Below are 19,463 nucleotides of genomic sequence, written 5' to 3'. Positions count from 1 at the left end.
ATGTTCATACTTATATAAACTCCTGTAAGAAAAGAATTAGGTCATATTCAGTAGGTTGTTGAGCATTTCCTTTTAAATTTTTTATTGAGTTTTAACCAAAGAGCATTTTGGATTATTTTTAGGATCTAGATGGCTCACTGTGGAGCTATTTATTGTATGAATATTTGAATGATTGAATAAATGAATGGAACTGTAGAACTGAACATAACAATAAAATACATGGGATAAAATTAAAACCAGATTATGTCTCTAAGTCGAAGTGTTGAAAGGCACAGGGTGCGGGGTAGGTCCCCACGTTCGTTGCTGTAAGCTGGGCTGGAGGTTACAGTTTATGTGAAATCTGCCTTTTGCCAATGCCCCTGTGTAGAGGCAGGGTGCTGACCCAATGGCTGTTTCTGTCTGTTGCTTTATTGCAAACTCAGAACCTAACGTGCTTCTCCATTATGGGGACTGAGCAACCATCTTGGCTGGCAAGACCTCCGATAGTCTTCCCCGGTCAGTGGGCCTAACATTCGAGGGTTTACTCTGTGCTCGTCATTGCAAGCAAGCTGGCCACCCTGAGGTGAGTCTCTAGGGGGCCGGCAAATGCTTCCAGTGTTGTTGTAGATGGGCTTTTATGCCACACTTCTTGCTGAAGCCCCATTCCTGTGGAATTGTGGCTGTTTTCCTGGAGTTCACACTTAATTCTGGCTAGGTGCCCTGTGAGATAGAGTAGAGATTATAGAGTTATTTATTTGCAAGTTCTCATGAACTGATGGGACAGAAGCAGTCACTGTTGAGCGTCACCTTAAAGAGCCATCCAGAACATTCTTGAGGTAGTGTTATTAGTTTGCTAGGGCTGCTGAAATGAAGTACCACAGATTGTGTGGCTTAAACAACGGAAATGTGGCTCATAGTTCTGAAGGGTAGAAGTCTGAGCTCAAGGTGTGAGCAGGGTTGGTTTCTTTGGAGGCCTTTCTCCGTGACTTGTAGATCCAGTGGTTTCACATCATCTTCCCTCTGTGTGTCTGTGTCCAGATTTCCTCTTTGTGTAAGGACACCAAATATACTGGATTAGGACCCCCACCAACAACCTCACTTTAACTTGAGTGCCTCTCTGTAGAGACCCAGTCCAAGTAAGGTCACATTCCGTGGTCCTGGGGGTTAGGACTTGAACTGATGACATTTGGGGGACACCCTTCAACCCATAACAGGTAATGGTGCAATGTAGGATTATGTGTGGCTTGTTAGAAGGCTAGCGGCAAACAAGATTTTCACCTACTGGGGAGGTTAGTGTTGCAGACATTTTCATACTTTCTCACATTTACCGTCATTGTTTTGACAGATGCAGGAGTGGATTCACAGTTTGTTGCCACAGATTTGATCTAGTACAGTGAGCTTATTTACTTGCTAACTTCTAGGAAGGATGTTTCAGAGATCAGTTTAAAAAGAGATTTTTGTTGCTATGATTACATTTAAATTGATTTTTTTTCCCTAAGAGTTTATGGCCTGAAAGCTTACCTTGTAGCTTTTTTTTTTTTTTTAAACTTGTTTTTAAGTGTATTTCAGTTGTTGAAAAATAAATACCTGAAAACACTTTTTTTCCTTTGGTTCTAGATTTAAAAGGAATTGTATTTGTCATCCAGAGTCAAAGTAATTCTTTTCATGCAAAGAGAGCAGAACAGTTAAAAAAAAGCATCTTAAAGCAAGCAGCAAATCTTACACAGGTATGTAATGATGGCTGGGATGTCTGCTAGTTACTTATTTGTTGTTACTTTCATGTTTTCCAAAGTACTCCGTCCATAGAGAATCCGTTTTATTTAGATAAGAGTAATTCTTCTGACTTGTTTTGCTTATTTAATATTGACTTGTTTAAAATGCTGTTAATTCCTGATGCTCAATGCATCATCTTCTAAATTCTTATTTTTTTTAAATTAAGAGACTTGCATAATTGTGTAGGACTGTTGTGGTTTTGTCATAAAGTATGATAAGAAGAAGTGAAAGGAATAATATTTTAAAAGCAGGGCTTAAAATAGCAAGGATAATTAATATTCAAAATTTTAATACCAGGTTCTAAGGCAATTTTCATGTTGAAGTAACATTTTCATTAACCTTAGTGTTTCCTGCATGAGTCTCTTAATCTGTTTTTTAATTGAATATCATTAATTGGATTTTTGGGTTGATTTGTAATGTAATATCCAAGAAGGATTATGGAGAGAAAGATCGACACATACAGGTACATATTTTAATAAAGTTTAAAATAGGCATGAACTGAATCTAAAGCTGCTATGAATAATGCTGGAGGTTTGAGTAAAGGAAGATCTACCTTGTCTTGCCATAGAGGTGCTTTCTTTAGCCGAGCAAAAAAAAGTCCCCCAAGCCTGCTTGCTACACTGCATTGCTATGGCCTTCAAGACAGACGTGCTTGTCTGTAGATGAAGGCCATTCCTCAGCTCTGTCGGCAAGAACTCTTTGACAGGAGATGTGTATCTCTAATGCATTGCTTTCTTTCTGTTGGTGGGTGCTGGGAAATAAAGGATTGGAAATATCAATGGACAAATAAGCCTTAATGGTATTCAAGTCTGAGACGCTGTTGAGCATAAGGTTTAGTTGTGCTTAACCTTTAAATGTTTTACCTGTAAAATTCATCCAACCTCCCAGCATCCTCACAAGGACAGGTCCTTGCCTCCCCTCCTTGGAGGATCATACTTTCTCAAGGGAAAGGAAAGACTGGCATGATAGAAGAGAGATTGTTTTTTGGTAATTGGAGATAGGTGCAGGTGATGAGTTTAAAATACTTCATTTGGAAACCCAACTTTGGGGATATCCTTCTACTAAACCTTGTCTGATTTCATCAGAGAGGCAGACATGCAGCAACCTTGACTGGATGGCCTTCTTCCATTTGCTCTGGTAAGGGCACCAGTGGAGCAGCCAAATGGAGGCCGAGGTGGGGAGGATGGGGAATTGGTAGCCTGAATAATCCCTCAGTTGGGTCCAGACAGGCATTAATGGAATTTAGCTCAATTGGGCCTTGGCAATTACCCCAAACTGCATAATCAGTGATGACACCAGGACAGACTTATGTATCCCTTACTCATATGAATTAAGAGCATGTGTATCTTATGTAACCATATGTGTCCTTGTTCTCCAAAATACCTTCCATCTTACTGAGGCAGAGTCATGTGTTTTAGATTATATATCTTCCCCATTTAATCCAGGTTGTTCTGCTTTTTCTTCCTCCATAGCACCTTAAACATAATGGGTATTCAACATATGGCAGTTGAATTGAATCCAGAGGAAATTGAACAAATTAAAATGAAAATTTAAGTAAATTATTTTCTCTATTTAAAAACTTTTTTTGTTAATTCTTAAGTTGATAGTGGTGAATCCTTCTCATATTAACTAGAATAGCTGTTTTGCTTCTCCCAGTGAAACAACAGAATGTAGAGAAAAGAGTAGAGTGAAAAATTGAGTATGAGTTGGTGCTAGGAAAATATGATCTCATGAGTAAGTGAATCTTTGAGAGACAATATGGAAAAGAAGAAGAAAAGAAGAAAATTCACTTGACTACTTTAACACAGACAACATAGCAATGACTTAAGGAAGGTAGAGATTTACTTCCTCTCACAAATAGTCCGTTGGTGGGTGGGCCAGGGATTGACAGCTCTGCACCAGGATCCTTCTGTTTTGTTACTTTCCCATGGGCTAAAGTGTCTTGTCCTCATCGGCATGGTTGGAACTGGTTAACTACCGTGACATTGGCATTCTGGTGTATGTAGGACAGTTTCCTTTTAAGGATATGAACTTGAAGTGATAATACGTCATTTCCATCATTTCCCCCTACATCCCATTGTCATGTGGGCACACCTAGGCTGGGAAAGGTAATGTCTAGTTGGGTGGCCTTTGGATCCAGCCAAAACTCAAGGAGTTCTAATTACTGAAAGCAAGAAGGTGGTTCTAATCACTAAAAGGAAGAAGAGACAAATTGATGTCACTGTTAAAGTCAGGATTTTGTTTACACATCAAGGACTCACCTAGTCAATAGAGTTGATCTATGAACCTCTCATTCATTCATTCATTCATTCAGTATTTACAGAGCAAAGCACTGGGCATGCAGGCATCAGCAAAGCATAGTCCTTGTGCTTGGGGAGTCCACAGTCCAGGAGAGGAGACAGGCCCATACCCGGGCAATTTTAAAGTAAGGCGGAAGTGCAGAAAGACACTGCATGATTCCACATACCTGAGGTATCTAAAACCATCAAATTCATAAAATCAAACACCAGGGTGGTGGTAACTAAGGGAGGACCAGGGGAGGGGGAAGTGAGTTAGCAACAGGCATAAAGTTTCAATTACATAAGATGACTAAGCTCTGGGATCTGCACTCCAGCATTGTACTCTGTTGTACGCTAGAAAGTTGTTGCGAGGACAGAACTCATGTTAAGTGTTCTTACCACAGTACAATAAAAATAAATAAAAAATCAGGTACTAGTGAGGTTAAAGAGGGGGAGGGAGCAATGAGGGTTTCTCTGTAGACAGCCAGGTGAAGGCAGCCAGGTGAGAAACAGGAGCATGTTGCGGAGGAGGTGGGCAGTGTGCGTGCCACAACCCAGAAGGTTAGGTAGGGACCCGACCGCAGAGGAGCTATATGTCCTCTTAAGGGCCCAGGCCTTTCTCAGGGCTTCTCAGGGAGGCACTCCGGGCATTTGAGAACTACTTCTTGGAGATCCAGGACATTTAGCATCTCTGGCCCCAGGAGGAACCCACAGTCACTGTTACTACAGGTACTGCCAGTTGAAAGCAGCTGCTAAGGAGAGCCATGAGGGCCTCTGCATGTCAGCTCTGTATTTTATTTTATTTTTTTAATTTTTTTATTTATCTTTTTTAAGATTTTATTTATTTATTTGAGAGAGAGAGAGAGAATGAGAGAGAGCACGAGAGGGAAGAGGGTCAGAGGGAGAAGCAGACCCCCTGCTGAGCAGGGAGCCCGATGTGGGACTCGATCCCGAGACTCCAGGATCATGACCTGAGCCGAAGGCAGTCGCTTAACCAACTGAGCCACCCAGGCGCCCTCAGCTCTGTATTTTAAAACCCTCACTCCGGTGGCTGTGAGGAGGGCAGCTGAACAGACTGGAGACTGGGGCAAGGAGCCTAATCCACGGTCGTTGGGAGCTGTCCAGGGTGATGCTGCTCAAAGTAGGGGTGCAGAGCTCTGCTGGTGCTTCGTCAAAGGCAGTGTGAGAGGCACTGGGCAGGGGGCGAGGGGTGGAGCTGGCTGGGGTGCTGGTGGTGGGGGGTTGTGTGTGAGGCCAGTACCGGGGCAGTTGGGGTGAAGGGCTGAGAAGTCAGGACCAGTGCCCAGCTAGGGCTGAGGTGGGGTGGGGCGGGGCCACCATCTGAGGTACAGGATGGGATTCGCAGGTTTGCAGGATACAAGATGACTTCAGGTTTCTATCCATGAAGTCTGAGGTGGAGGTGTCAGGTGCTAGAGGCTGGATATTTGCTTGAAACTCAGAACAGTTTGGCCAGAAGGTGGTGGCTTTGGAATCAGGAACATACATAGGTAGTGGCCGAGAGCTTGAAGGTACTTCTTCCAGGGGAGCAGCAGGATCCTGGGGAAAACCAGGGTTTGGGGACAGGGCCGAGCAGAAGCCCTCTGGTGACGTAGGAGGAGTGTGTGAGACACCGAGAAGGTGCGTTGTCTGATGTCAGGGAGCCTGAAGGAATAGGCTTCCAAACAGTGATCAGTACTGTCTTGTTCCCTAGACTGGACTTGTAAGACAGGGTCTCAGAAATGCCCCTTTCACTGGGCTGTATTGTGGGGATTCCTGCCCGTGTACTTCAGGAGGCGTCCCCGCTCAGAGCGCTTTGCTGTTGCTGGTGCTCTTGTTATTTCTATTCTTAATTGTGGTTTAAAAAAAAAAAAAAGAAAAGTGTGTAAAATTTGCCCTCAACCCTTTTTAAGTACTATAAAGCACATTCACATTGTGTAACCAGTTTCCAGAACTTTTTGTCTTCCCAACTGAAACTGGATCCATACCCATTACACAACAACTCTACATTTCCCTTTTCCTCAGCCCTTGGTAACCACCCTTCTACTTTGTCTCTGTGAATCTGACTACTCTATGTACCCCATGTAAGTGGCATCATACAGTATTTGTCTTTTTTTTTTGAACTGGCTTATTTTACTTAGCGTAACGTCCTCAAGGTTCATCCGTGTTGTAGCATGTGACAGGGTTTCCTTCCTTTTTATGGCTCAGTGTTTATTATTGTTACTTTGACAGCCTTGGTTCGCCTGATGGACGCTCCTTTGGTGTTCCATGTGGGCTCCCCTGCAGTGCCCTTTCTCCTCCAGGGCCTCTGTCCTGCCTTCAGAATCCAAAGGGAGGCAAGACCTGCTCTGTACTTACCTTTGTATCCCCGGAGGCACCTCACGTAATGCTGCCCACGGACAATATTAGAAACTGCATTTTTCACTGATAGATTTTTCTCAGCTTTTAAAGCTTAGAAAGAAGTTCCATTTCACTCAAGTATTTACCCTTTCTAGCACTTAATTGTATGCTTCTATTTTCAGTTTGCTTATACTTAATTTTTATTGTCCTTTCTGTTTACAGCTTGCACGTTAGACATGTTTAGGAGCTGTCTTAGATTGCCACTAGGTGGCAATATTGGTTTTACGTTTAAAGACACGTAATTAAGCAACATCGTTAAGCAAACCCTTCTTTTCCAGCATTTAATTTCTGTGATAATAAATGGAGTCTAGACTAAAGCAATAAGGAAACTTCCCTTTAATTATAGGATAGTCTGTTTTTCTTATTCTCAAATTCTTTCCTAGGATGGAAGCCAACTGTGAATACTGAGGAAGTTATGACAAAACTTTAACACTTGGATTTAATTTGCACACAAGATCCGGCGTTTTGGTAGTTGAAATGGTCAGAAAGATTTTAGAGTCTGCAACTATACTTGATACTGGTTCATTTTTTTTCTCTTTACAGAGTCTTTTTTTTTTTTTTTTTGGTGTACCTGTGATTAAAAGTCGAATTTTAAAGATCCAAAGATAGTTGACAGCTAATACAGGGTTTGTAGGCAGTCCTTGGGGCAGTATTGGGATAACCCTGACCTAGAACTACATGAAAATAGAACAATAACGTTAAATTCAGAGAATTAAATGCTGAGATGCACAAAACATGGGGGTAGGCCAAAGTCCCTTTAAGAGGCAGGTATGGCTCCCTACTTAAAATTTAACTGGAACTTGTTTTAAGAAATTGACATGTTCTTGAGAAAGAATTGACAGCTCAATTATCAGCCATGGAAGTGGAGAAAGGGAGAATCTAAGGCAGAAGTTATCAGGGCATCCCCAGCACTGTGATGGGGAGCGTGCTCGCTTCTTCGAGGAGGGGTCAGTCCCATGGTTTGGCAGGTATGTGCTGTACCTCTAATTGAACAGGATGTCTGGGACCCACATGTCACTTGGTAACCTGAACCATGAAGTGTTCAGGTTGCAGTTTGGGTTTTCCCTGTAGATTTGCCCACCATGAGCATTCACAAAAGTTGCTTGCCAAGGGAGGAATCAGCAGTAAGTTTTATCATTTGAGTATTTATCTGATAGCCCAAAATATCTATTCCTCCCACACCACCAGATGTCTAGAACTGCTGATTATTTATTCATTACCCTTGTCAGGTTACACTTGACTACAAAATCTGCCAAAAATTAAGGTGCAAAAATTTAATGGTTTCTGTGATTATGCGTCTGCGTCTAGCTGTTCTCTTTGCTTTGGCAAGTCATTACCTATGCTTGTTTTGCCTCAAAGTGCTAAAAAGCGGTCTTATTAAGCACACAAACATTTTTCGACCTTCTGAATGCAAATATAAAAACAGGAGCCTAAACTAACTTTCTGTCTGAAACTTAGTACTGTACCAGGCGTTGTGGCTGGAGTGGTGAAACTCTTTCCCTTGTTTCTAAAATAATTTGGGTCATTGTGAGTTGTCTTGTCCATCTCCAGATTTGAAGCTTATAAGGCAGCTTATAACAGCTCTGTAGTTTGTAGTTATATGTTTCCTCTAATCAGCCAGCCTGCAGACTCTACCAAGTGCTCTTCTATGTGCAGAGTACCGTTCTTGATTGCTGGGGGGTGAAGGGATAGAAAGATCGTCTAGCTCTTTGAATTACTGATGAGGTAGATGGTAACTGCTTCATGACAGGAATGACTATATCATTAGGTAGGTATTAGATGTCTGAGATAACCACCTTAAAATATTTATCTAACAAATATTAATTGGACATCTGTGGTTATATGAGGTACTTATGAATGTAAAAGGACATCTCTAGGCAATACCCAGGGCCCTTCAGAACGACGGTGCACATCTGAAGCCATGGAAGAAGCAGAGCAATATGTAAAAAGCATATGTTAATAGAGTGCCCACTGCACATGTGAAGCCTGAGAGGGTAAGGAAACAAGACTTGTCAAATCAGGTAAGAAAGACAGGAAAAATGAGCTGGAGAGCTGTCAGTCGAGAACATGGAAACCGGAACTAGAAGACAAAGACAAGTAGTCAGGAAGGGACTCCAGGTGGCAACTGGGATCTGGGGAACAGTTTGGGCGATGAGTAAGGATGTGTTCGCAGTGGGCTATGTACTGTACTTTTTAGGTTGGAACGGATGGAAAGTAAAGTCAGTGAGGTCAGTGAGAATGGGGGATGTGGTTGATGAGTGCCGGGTTTCTAAATGCAAATCTGTGGATATGAGAATACAGATTTTGAAGAAGTGCTATTTTTCTCCCTCAGTTTTTTTTTTTTTCTCCCTGCATTACAGATGGAGGGGTAATGTGAAGTTACAAAGATTGGCTATTTAAAGAGGGGCACAAACAAAAGGCTGCGTGGAGGTGAGGCTGACAGAAACCCAGAAGGAGAGTTTGGGCAACAATTTCTTAATTAATCAGACACTTGAGTGTGTTTTTCGAATGCCTATGTGCATAGCATCAGTGTGTCAGTTATGATTTGACTTGAACCTAAGAAAATTCCTTCTTGAATGGATATTTGTGTGGAAATACTTGTATATTTTTTTTTTTTTGTTATCTGGAGTGCGAGCAAACTGCTCGGCCTCTGGTGAAGACACTATCTGAGTGTCTTGTCCTTATGTTGTTGGTGGAGAGGCATCCTCTGAGTGTCGTCTTCTCTCTGATGGGACCTGGGATCCAGTAACCAAGGGGAACCGAGGCTGCAATCATTTTTACTGTAGCTCAGAAGTATGCGGTATTAACATGTGCCTAAAGTTACAGAAACCAGTATTGTTCTCCAAAGGAATTTCAAAATAAGATTAAGCTGGAAACAATAAAGGAAAGATTATAAAAGCATCATGGTGGGGTTTTTTAGTAGGTTCTAGTAAAACAAAAATTCTGGCACCATTTTGAAGTGTGAGCTTCAACCAGAGTGCAGGGCAAGGGTCATGCTTGGTTGGGGAACAATTTTGAGTGAGGAAGTCAGCCCCTGTAGGAGTGAGTGTGTGTGGGGGGGGGGGGGGTTGGGCGGCTGAGTTCACAGTGGAGGCAGAACCTGAGACAAATACGGGCAGAAACAGACAAATTACGGTTCTGTTTTTAAGGCAACCTGCAAATACAGAAAAGCAAGTTCAGAGGTGGGATATTCTTATAAGAGTTTTTGGGGGCACGGGAGGGAGGGGATGTTGCAGCTGTATACATTACATTTGGAAGATGTTGGATTACATTTTCTGCTTTGGGCCAAACGGAGCCGAACTACCTGCTTAGACACTTCCCCACTCTTCCCATCCCCAACTAAACAGCTTTTGAAAAGAACAGACACTTCCAATTTTATTTTCTTCTTTTGTGGTATGAACTTTATTTAAAACCTGGAAGACTCTCAACCTTAACAAATAAATGATATTTTTTCCCTGTTCACAGAAAGTTTTGTAAATCACTGTTTGCTGGAGGAGAGTTAGTCTACAGACTTTGGTTCATTAGTTTAAAAAAAACCTTATTTCCATAAGAAAAGCCAGAGCAAAACCTTTCATAGATCAGTGTGAAGAAGCTTTAGAAAAAAGATGGTTCTGTGTTTCCTGTTTTTAGAATTTTTTTTTTATTGTCAAGGAGACAGCATGAGGCACTTCACTGAAAGGTTAGCTTTGACAGTGTGTCGCTGGCTATCACTAAATTTCTCTTTTTAGGTGAGAGCAGTTGGATGCTTACTTACTTACCGAAGATTCATTTTTTGTAGTAACTGATAGGTGTTAAGACATCACATTAATTGTTTATTAAATTGGAGACTTGATTACATTGCTGTTGAGTAAGAATTTATTCATCCATCCATTCATTTAATAAATCCTTATTGAATATTTACTTTGAGCAAGGATCTGGGCAAGATTGGCCTCAGGAGAAAACAGGACATTGAGACCCCCATTGCTTCTGAGGTGGTTGCTCAGCAATAATGAGTTCATCCCACTGTGGAGAAGGCTATGTTGTGAGCATTTTGTCTCTTTTTGGCTGCCTAGCGTTTGAACCCCTTCCCTGTCCTGGAGAACTCTCTCTGGGTGAGTCTGGTGGGAGCTGGGGCTTGGCCCAGTAAGAACGCCAGAGGCCAGGTGCCGGGTCTCCCTGGGTTCAGGGGGAGGCAGCCTGTGATGGAGTATGGCCAATCAGACGTTGCCACTGAGTGTCACTCAGGACTGAGTCTGGAGCCGGGGACCCACAGAAGCCATTCGCTCTAGAGCTTGTTCTTTTGGTAGTGACATCCGTACCCAGTGGCTAGAGGTGTACAGTGGGGACCAGCACATGCAGGTGTGCAGAGGAGGCAAGTGCTCCTTGGGGACAGGGTGCTAGTGGTGGGTGATGCCCAGAAGGGTGGCTTCTTGCAGGTGAGTGGCGGTGCCCACCCTCCAGCAGGCTCATTCTATTCTAGTAGGGGACACACTGCACGTTGCTGCATGAAGCCACAGCGACAGCGGCGTCACACTCTGAGAACACAGGCAAGGAAGCACCCAGCCATGCCCGGAAAGGTCAGTGAAGGCTTTGTTACAGCATTTGAACTGAGCCTTGAACAAATAGTGGACTTTGCCAGACTCCTGCCTGGAGCAACTCTGGGGACTCTCGTTGATGGAGGCAGTCATTGTGCGTCTCGCTGGTTATTAGGGAAAGGGTGAATACAAGGAAAGTGAGCCGCTCTGTGAGCCAGCGTGTGAGCTTATGTTGAGAGAGGTGGGCTGCAGGGACTAGTGAGACATCTGATATATGGGGCCAGGGTCTGGAGCAGAAACAGAGTTGGAAACTATGGCAGTAATCACAGCTGACTTTTTTAAGGTTTTATTTGGGGAGGAGGGGAGAGGAAGGGAAGGAGGGAGCATGGTGGAGCAGAGGTAGAGGGACAAGCAGACTCCACACTGAGCACGAAGCCTGACGTAGGGGCTCAGCCTCAGGCCCCTGAGATCATGACCTGAGCCGAAACCAAGAGTTGGACAGTTAATTGACTGAGCCACCCAGGTGCCCCCAGAGTGAGGATTCTGATGCAAGTATCTTGGCTCCAGAAATCGGATCCTTAAACACTGAACTGTTCTGCCTTTCATGAATGAATGAATGATTAGTTAATACAGATTTATATGAGCTATAAAAATGTACTTAGTAATGCATTTCAAAGTAAATAGTTATTAATAAAAACAAATTTTATAAATAATGAGGTAATAGCTTTCTCTTATTAGGAGAAGATAGTGATTAAGACAGGTATCTGGAAAAATATATATATATATTTTAAATATAGGCTCAGGTTCCTGGAAGATAAGTTATTACAGCAACACATGTAGTCTACTGGTTCATAAATGAATACTGGATTTTTAAAGACTAGTAAATCTCTCTGATATGTGTTCCAAACAGCATATCAGACATCTTTATCATCATCCTCGTAAGATATACCTCCTTATGGGAGATATTATAACAATAAACAGATGTTAATTTTCATCATAATTCATGTGTTGGTCTAAAAGCTCAGTTCAATGGCTAAGACATATATAACAGTTGGAATTTGGAAATGCAGTTGAACTGGAAACTGTCTTAAAACAGGATTCAGTTTTTCAGAGGCACTGCCTCATCCTGAACAAATGTCTTGGCTATTGCTTTCAAATTTAGTACTTGGGCTGAATGATGAGCCTGAATTAGACCATAAACTCATGTACTGCTAGGTTTATACTTTGAAGTACAGGTATGGGCAAGTTATAAGTATTGGGAAACAGTCTGTCGAGAAGGGAAAAGGCCAGTGGCATGAAGTTGAATTAGTTGAATTCTTTCCAGACAGAGGCACAAAGAGTTAAGTGTTCCAAAAACCAAATCTGCCTAATAATTAAAGTTATTTATGATATTTAAAATATTAATGTTTCCATCCATGTTCAAGTGTTGGCTCTTTCATTTATACTATTAATATTTCTAGATATAAAATTTTCATGATTTTCCTTCCATTTCAAGAATGATGGGCTATTTCCATTCGCAGAGCATCGTTAGAATGCTCAGCTGTGGAATCAAACCCCTTTGCCAAGTACAGGTGATGGATTTGTGGAAGAACCAAGGAACCAGTTAGAGTGTTGATTCTGAAGGTGATTGTTGTTCATAATTGGTAGTGGCCTTAAGTGTGAACATAGACTTGATATAATATGTGTTCAAAGGCAGTACTGACTGCATGTCCAGTAGCCTTTCTGACCTCAAAGTGCTTGTTAGGGGACCAGTAGATGCTGACGATGGAAGTGAAGATAGCGGGTTCAGTGAGATAAATAGAGTTGATATAAAAGTTTAGATGACTGTTCAACTTTTTCATTTTCTTTCCTTTTTCTGTCATTTGCCCATAGTAGGCCCTTTGTATTTTTAGCCCATTTATGCTTGCCTCTGTTACGGCATTATCTCATTATTGATAGAATTTTGCCTTACCTTTTAGGTTTGAAATAGTAGTATTGTTGGGTGAATAGGCATCATTTAAATTGACAACAGACAGAGCTATATGCATGGGTGCCTTTACTATAGCTTTTATTCCAAATGGCACTGTTGATACAACATTTTATTTTCTTTCCCTTTGATATTTCATTTGAAAACTCTGTTAGTCGTCCATCCAATTACATATTAAAAAACTTGCATTGCATATGAAAGTGCTGTAAGCCGGGTATGGTAGCTGTAAGGAGGTCTAAATCTTGTGGTGGTGTTATTTGTAACATACAAATAGAGCATTAATTATTACAATTCCAAGTAGTAAAAACTGAGATAAGATCATTTAATAGAAAATTTTATTGTAACCTTTTAAATTACCGTATCTGAGAGGTGCTAATACGTATGAACATATGTGCGTGTGTATTCACACAGAATATATATATGTACACATGTATATAAATACACATACACACACATCTATATATGTGTATGTATAAAAAACAAGAACAAAAGCTCTTGGGCCTTTTTGAGGATTAGCAGATGAAAATTTATTTATAATTGAAATGACCTTGGGTTAATCAAGAGTTAAGACCAGGTTTCTGAATGTCAGGGTAGGCATATTTTTGAGACCAAGGTATTCACACACCTTTGGAGACCGTTATAAACACAGCCCATTAGTTTTTGAAATATTTCTATTTGGAGGTAGGCAGGTACAGAAAACTTGATTGCCATTTTTGTGTTCACTGACCGAAGCAGATATGAAACCCAGGCATATGATTTAGTAAACAAAAAAGAATGGTGATAGGGATGATTATAATTCACTAGTAATGCATAGAGTTTATTTTCGACTAGAATTTCACTCCTTTGTGCTAAGACTTTGCCTTTTTACTTTTACTGTCGTGACAGATTATTCATAAGCCTGTCTTTGCATCCTTGCCGGGAAGGTGCCCTCACAGCCTTCCTGTGATACCTGCTGGCATCGCTTATATACTTCCTGTAGCCTTCGTGTGATACCTGCTGACATCACTTACATACTTCCTGTAGCCTTCCGGTGATACCTGCTGAGATCACTTATATACTTCCTGTAGCCTTCGTGTGATACCTGCTGACATCACTTACATACTTCCTGTAGCCTTCCGGTGATACCTGCTGATATCACTATATACTTCCTGTAGCCTTCCTGTGATACCTGCTGACATCACTTATATACTTTCTGTAACCAGGAAGGATAGGATTTGTATGGAAGAAGAATTCTGAGGTGTATTCATTTTTCCTCAGGAAACTTAAAACTAAACTACGTTTTAGCTACATTAAAGGATTTTAAAACCATAGTTGTAATACTTTGGTCATCTTGACACAAATATTTTCATTTTTCTGGTTCTTTTCCAATCTCTGTTCATGTATGAATTTGTTTTACATATTTGGAATCATGTCTGTTTTTCCATTTAACATAAAGACAGTTCCATGGTTACAAAGTCTTCATTATTATACTTTCAATTGCTACACAGTAGGTCATTCTTCTTCTTCTACTTCTTCTTTCTTCTTTCTTCTTCTTTTTTTAAGTAGTCTCCATGCCCAGCACCCAGCATGGAGCCTAACGCAGGGCTTGAACTCGCAACCCTGAGATCAAGACCTGAGCTGAGATCAAGAGTCGGGTGCTCAATGGACTGAGCCACCCAGGAGCCCCTATTTTCTTATAAAACCTTTTAAAGTATTTGCTGTGTTCTTTTCTAACTAGTTCATATTAGCATGCCATAATTATTTGAAAGTTTTATACAACTATTAATATTATTAGTTTTCTTCACACATGATTTTTGTTTTTACATAATCCCTCATGAATATACATGTATCTGTGTATATATATAATATATATATATAGCCATTTCTTAAAAGTCAGTGAAAATTACTGCATAATTCATGATCAACAGCAGGAAAGCCCAAATTATATTGAGTATACTGAGTAGCTGTTAATTCAGCCTTTCAGCTGTTTTTTTCTCTATGTCATGTCACATTGCTAGTCTGATTTAACCTTTGATTACTATTCCGGCATTTCATATTTATACATGAAAGTTAAAATAAATACTATATTATATGTGCTGCCGAAGTGAGCACATTAAAATAAATACTATATAAAATAAAGAAATGAGACTTTGATAGTTCCAAAGATTTATATTGAAAACCATTCTCCTGAAATAATGAACTTATATGAACTTAAAGGCTGGTATTGAATCTACATTAGTGTAGTAATAGTACAAATATTTAGGCACTTATTCTCAATGTCTTTCATCTGCAACAGTTACCAAGAAATCGAATAAAACACAGAATATACTAAAGTTTGTTGGGAGGGTGGTATTCAAGCATATTATAATATATCTGACTTAGGGCTTGTAATAATGTGTGAAATATATTGAATAGTGTTTTACTTCAGAGCTAACATTCATAGCCTTAAACATATTAATCTCTTTCTCTGTGTATATGTATGCATATTTATTTAGCCATAGGTGTATCTTATTTCTGACTCTTAGTTTCTCCTATGTTTATAAATTTTCAAAGTCTATTATTACTCTCATTGTCTGAGTACCTAAGGGTTATATTTCTAGTATTTAGACCCCAAACTCTTCATTACCATGGTGTTTTAGTTTTTTAAGGGCACTTAAATTTTTTTTCTTTTACATTAGGTAAATTGGATATTATATACACCCTCTTGTTTAGCTGACATATTTTATTTTCCGTCTGCTGCCTATGGTATGTATAGTGAAAGCTGTTTCTATGCCTCTGTGTTATCCCTGACTGCTTCTGGGCTTTTCCCTTCTGGTCACCTTTGCAAATCTGCAAATTTCAGGTCAGCTCCTGGTATCACTGAAGACCTTTCTTGGAGTCTTCAGCACTATTCCATGCGTAGGTGATAAAGAGGTTAAGTGGATTCAGCCAACATCTCTCATTCCTAATAACTCCTGAGGAGAAGAAAAAAGAGAGTAGTTAGAAGAGTAAAATGTCAGGTTTCCGAAAATACCTGCATTTAAAAATTGTCTTTTTTTTTTTAAATTGAGATGATCATATTGTATTTTTATTTATTTCTCCTCTTTGATAATGTTTCTTTAGGAACTCCCCAGAGTCCTTCTTCTTCATCAGCTGTCTAAGCAAGAAGGTGCATGGACCATACTTCCATTGTTACCACAGTATGTTTAACTTGAAATGTGTAAATTTTGACATTTCTACCTGAACACTCCTATGCTCCCTACTTTTCTTAGTGTAAGAGTCAAGAAGTAAAGTAAATTTGAACTCTATTTTTTATGACTACTACATTACCCAAATTTCTTGATTCTTTTAATTATGAATGGCTTCTGTTTTTAAATATGTTGCTTTCTTAAACGCTAAAATGTGGATAGATTTGATGCTTATATTTGGAAATTATCCACCTTCTGGACTGGTGTTGTTATGGAGAGAATTAACTTTAAGAACTCTAGCTGTTTTATAAACCATTAGTATCTGGCTTTCCCATAAGCTAAAACTATACATTGAAAAAAATGTAGGGGAAAAAAATCTAGATTTCTTGCCATTTTATATGTCTTTCATTCATTTCTTTCTTATTAGTTTTAAACCTTATTATAAACTCATTTTATAGAAGTGATTACTATAACCTATTTCTCTTTGTCAGCTTTTCTGTAACATATAGCAGAAATTCATCGTGGATTTTCTTCTGTGAAGAGGAGACAAGAATACAAATTCCAGAACTCTTAGAAACACTCAGAAGATATGACCCGTCAAAGGTGAATACAATTTTAATACCGGTATTTATCTACTAGAGGAAATGCTTAAAAGAAGATTTAATTTTGATTAAGAGGTTTTCTAAACTAATAAAAACACTTAATTTAAAATTTAAAAGAATGAAATAATAGTTGAATATCTAGAAGCAATGCTAAAATAATTCTTTTTGAGGTTTTTTATAGCTTTTGGAGGGATAGAACTTATAATGAACCATTTTTAAATGACAAAATCTATTTATATGTGTGAGCAGTTTCAGAGAGTTAAAAAGCTATAACCCAGAGTTAAGAAATAAGTTTAAATTGCTTATTTCTCTTTGTCAACAATGACCACACATTATTTTAGATGAGAAGTATTTCTTGGTTGCCAGCTATGTATCAAGCACTATGATAGCAGGGGCTAGGACAGACAAACAGGATCTTGATGATGTGGTTGATACAGAGTGGCAGGACAAAACAGACCATTAAGGAAGAGATGAAAAGTGAGAGGTCTTACAGTAAGGGAAATACAGGGTGCTGTCAGAAGCACTTGGCAGGGCATCATCAAACCTAATCTCTGAGGGTCAGAACAGGAGGTGACCTTTAATCTGAGTCCTGTAGGATGAGTAAGAGTTAAGAGGAGAGAGAGTATTTTAAGCAGAGGGAACAAAATCTGAGAAGGTCTGGAAGTAAGAAGGGGTACTTCTTGTGTTAGAAATCTAATGTTAAAAAAAAAAGTCCAATGTTACTTTCTGTATCCTTATCTTTAATATTTTCAGATTTTATTTTGGGCAGATATGATATAGCAATTGGATCTTATTTATTTCTAAGTCCCTAGCACTGAGCAGAGTGTTTAACACTTAATACGTGGTCAATGAGTATTTGTGAATGACTGATTAACTCTGTAATGTCCACTTTCCCGCTGGGCTATGTTGTGTCTCAGGAGGATGCCTTGGAGATATATGGAGAGTAATCAGGCTCTTCTTTTCTCTTGGAGAAGCCCGGGTTATACCCAGACCACCATATGGAATCCTTTAAACTTAGAATAAGTAGAATTGGGCCCTTTCAGGCACCACTGGACACCTGCCCCACCCCTATTCTGGTCCCACTCCAGAACTAAATCATGTTTAATGAGAATGTGGGGAAAGAAAGGTGGCTTCTGGGTGCCTGCTTGGTTTATTGATGTGGACGAATAATGTTGGGCAACAGTAATCATTCTCAAACACTGGAAAGTTTGTTAGCTTAACAAAGCCACTGGTTTCGATGTTCTTTAAAAACTGCAGAAGTCCATTATGATTTCTCTTTATGCTTTTGCTTTCAGGAAAGATACAGATATAATTGAATGAGAAGGTTTTTAGGTTAAAAAGAAAAATCCTTCAAAGGAGAGAAGAATTATAAATGTGTCTTATCCTGTCTTTTCAGATGATGCTAACCAGCATCTATGTATTTTGGCCATGTTTTGTGTAAAACATTTGGTAGGCTGTTATGTTTCCTTTTGACTTGAGAAAAACTCCTAAATCCTTTTTAGAATGTAGGAGTTTTAATCTCCTTCCAGTGTTCATTTCACCTGGAGATTATTTTTCCATTATCCATAGCTCTAATTCTTGGCAGAAGATGGTGACTCACTGTGCTTTTTAATGAAAATTGGAATGATAAATTTAAAAGTTCAAAACAAGTTCATGAAAAGCAAGTACAGAACAGAGGTAAAATGAGATGTTTTCCCCCTCTTTTCTGAACTCAACCTTTAAAAAAAAATCTAGGATGCTTTATTTCTTTTGAAACTAGCATTAGGAAATAAAGATTACATAATGTTCAAGTTAGCTCAAACCAGTGTGCTTTTTTCCCCTACCATTTGAAATTTTAGGAAAAACAAAACTGGCTCTGATAGTGATACAAATAAACTATATTAAAATAATAATTATGTAGCATGTTAGAGCATCAGTTTTTTTTTTTTTTTTGGATTCTGAGATGTTTTTCCCCTTCAATCTCTTTCTGTCATTTATGCAAATTTACACTGTTATACAGTATTTTAAATGGAAAATTTAAATCTTTATTAAAGTAATCTTTGTTAAATTGCCTTTCTAGGTGATTTCTGTAAGTTTCCATATCTTCCTGGAGTCTTTCTTTTTTTCCTACTGTATGCTTTTATTATGAGTGTGCATTTGCTGAAATGTTTTGGTATTTTTTTTTTTTAATAGAAGTGAAGCACGAGTTCTGGTAAAGAGTAATTTTAAGATACTAATAGAACATTGTCTGAATTGTTATTTTACAGTTTATCTTGATTATAATTGTCTTTACTGTAAAACTATTAAAATTGTTAAGAAGGATGGGGGAGTGCCTCTTTCCACAGATTCTGTATAAATTCTCCCTTAGTTTATATAGTAACCCCTCCCCCCAGTATTGGAAAACAATCTTGTATACTCGGTCATAGTTGGACACTGCCATTAGGAGTTAAAACATAGAAACATGTTCTGTATAAAATTACGTTTGCAGCAGGAAATTCTAACAGTGAAGGATTAGTGAGAAAGGTACTGAAAATCTCCTGAATTACTTTATTTTCTTTAAACAAGCTCTATTGACATGGTATGTTAAATGTGATGATTTTCGTATTGGGTAATGTTTAGCAGTTTGAGAAAGTCCTATGTCATTGATTTTTTTTAAAAGATCTTGAATTTCTATCTTAAGTCAAAGCCATTTACCTTATAATTATCCCTCTTGCCCAGTGATGATTTAAAATATCCATAAAATGTCAAGAAAATCGTGATGTAGTTGTATAAGCCAAGCACAGCGTTATGTTAATGGGTTGCACGTGTTGACCAAAACCAGGGGTCTG

General features: G+C 39.3%; 1 protein-coding gene across 2 annotated transcripts in view; it reads left to right on the top strand.

Annotated features, from left to right (window-relative positions):
• The window catches only part of B3GLCT (beta 3-glucosyltransferase), a 115,317-nt gene that overhangs the window by 27,339 nt on the left and 68,515 nt on the right, over positions 1-19,463 (top strand). For both annotated transcript variants that reach the window (XM_027590510.1, XM_027590509.1), the window contains exons 4-6: positions 1,597-1,706; positions 15,990-16,066; positions 16,546-16,657. In XM_027590510.1, coding sequence (XP_027446311.1) covers positions 1,597-1,706; positions 15,990-16,066; positions 16,546-16,657 — 299 coding nt within the window. The remainder of the gene's footprint in view (positions 1-1,596; positions 1,707-15,989; positions 16,067-16,545; positions 16,658-19,463) is intronic.

This window comes from Zalophus californianus, chromosome 3, assembly GCF_009762305.2.
Source record: "Zalophus californianus isolate mZalCal1 chromosome 3, mZalCal1.pri.v2, whole genome shotgun sequence".
In the NCBI taxonomy this organism is placed as follows: Eukaryota; Metazoa; Chordata; class Mammalia; order Carnivora; family Otariidae; genus Zalophus; species Zalophus californianus.
The sequence above is the reverse complement of the archived record's forward strand: the minus strand, read 5'-3'. Positions and strand labels throughout refer to the sequence as shown.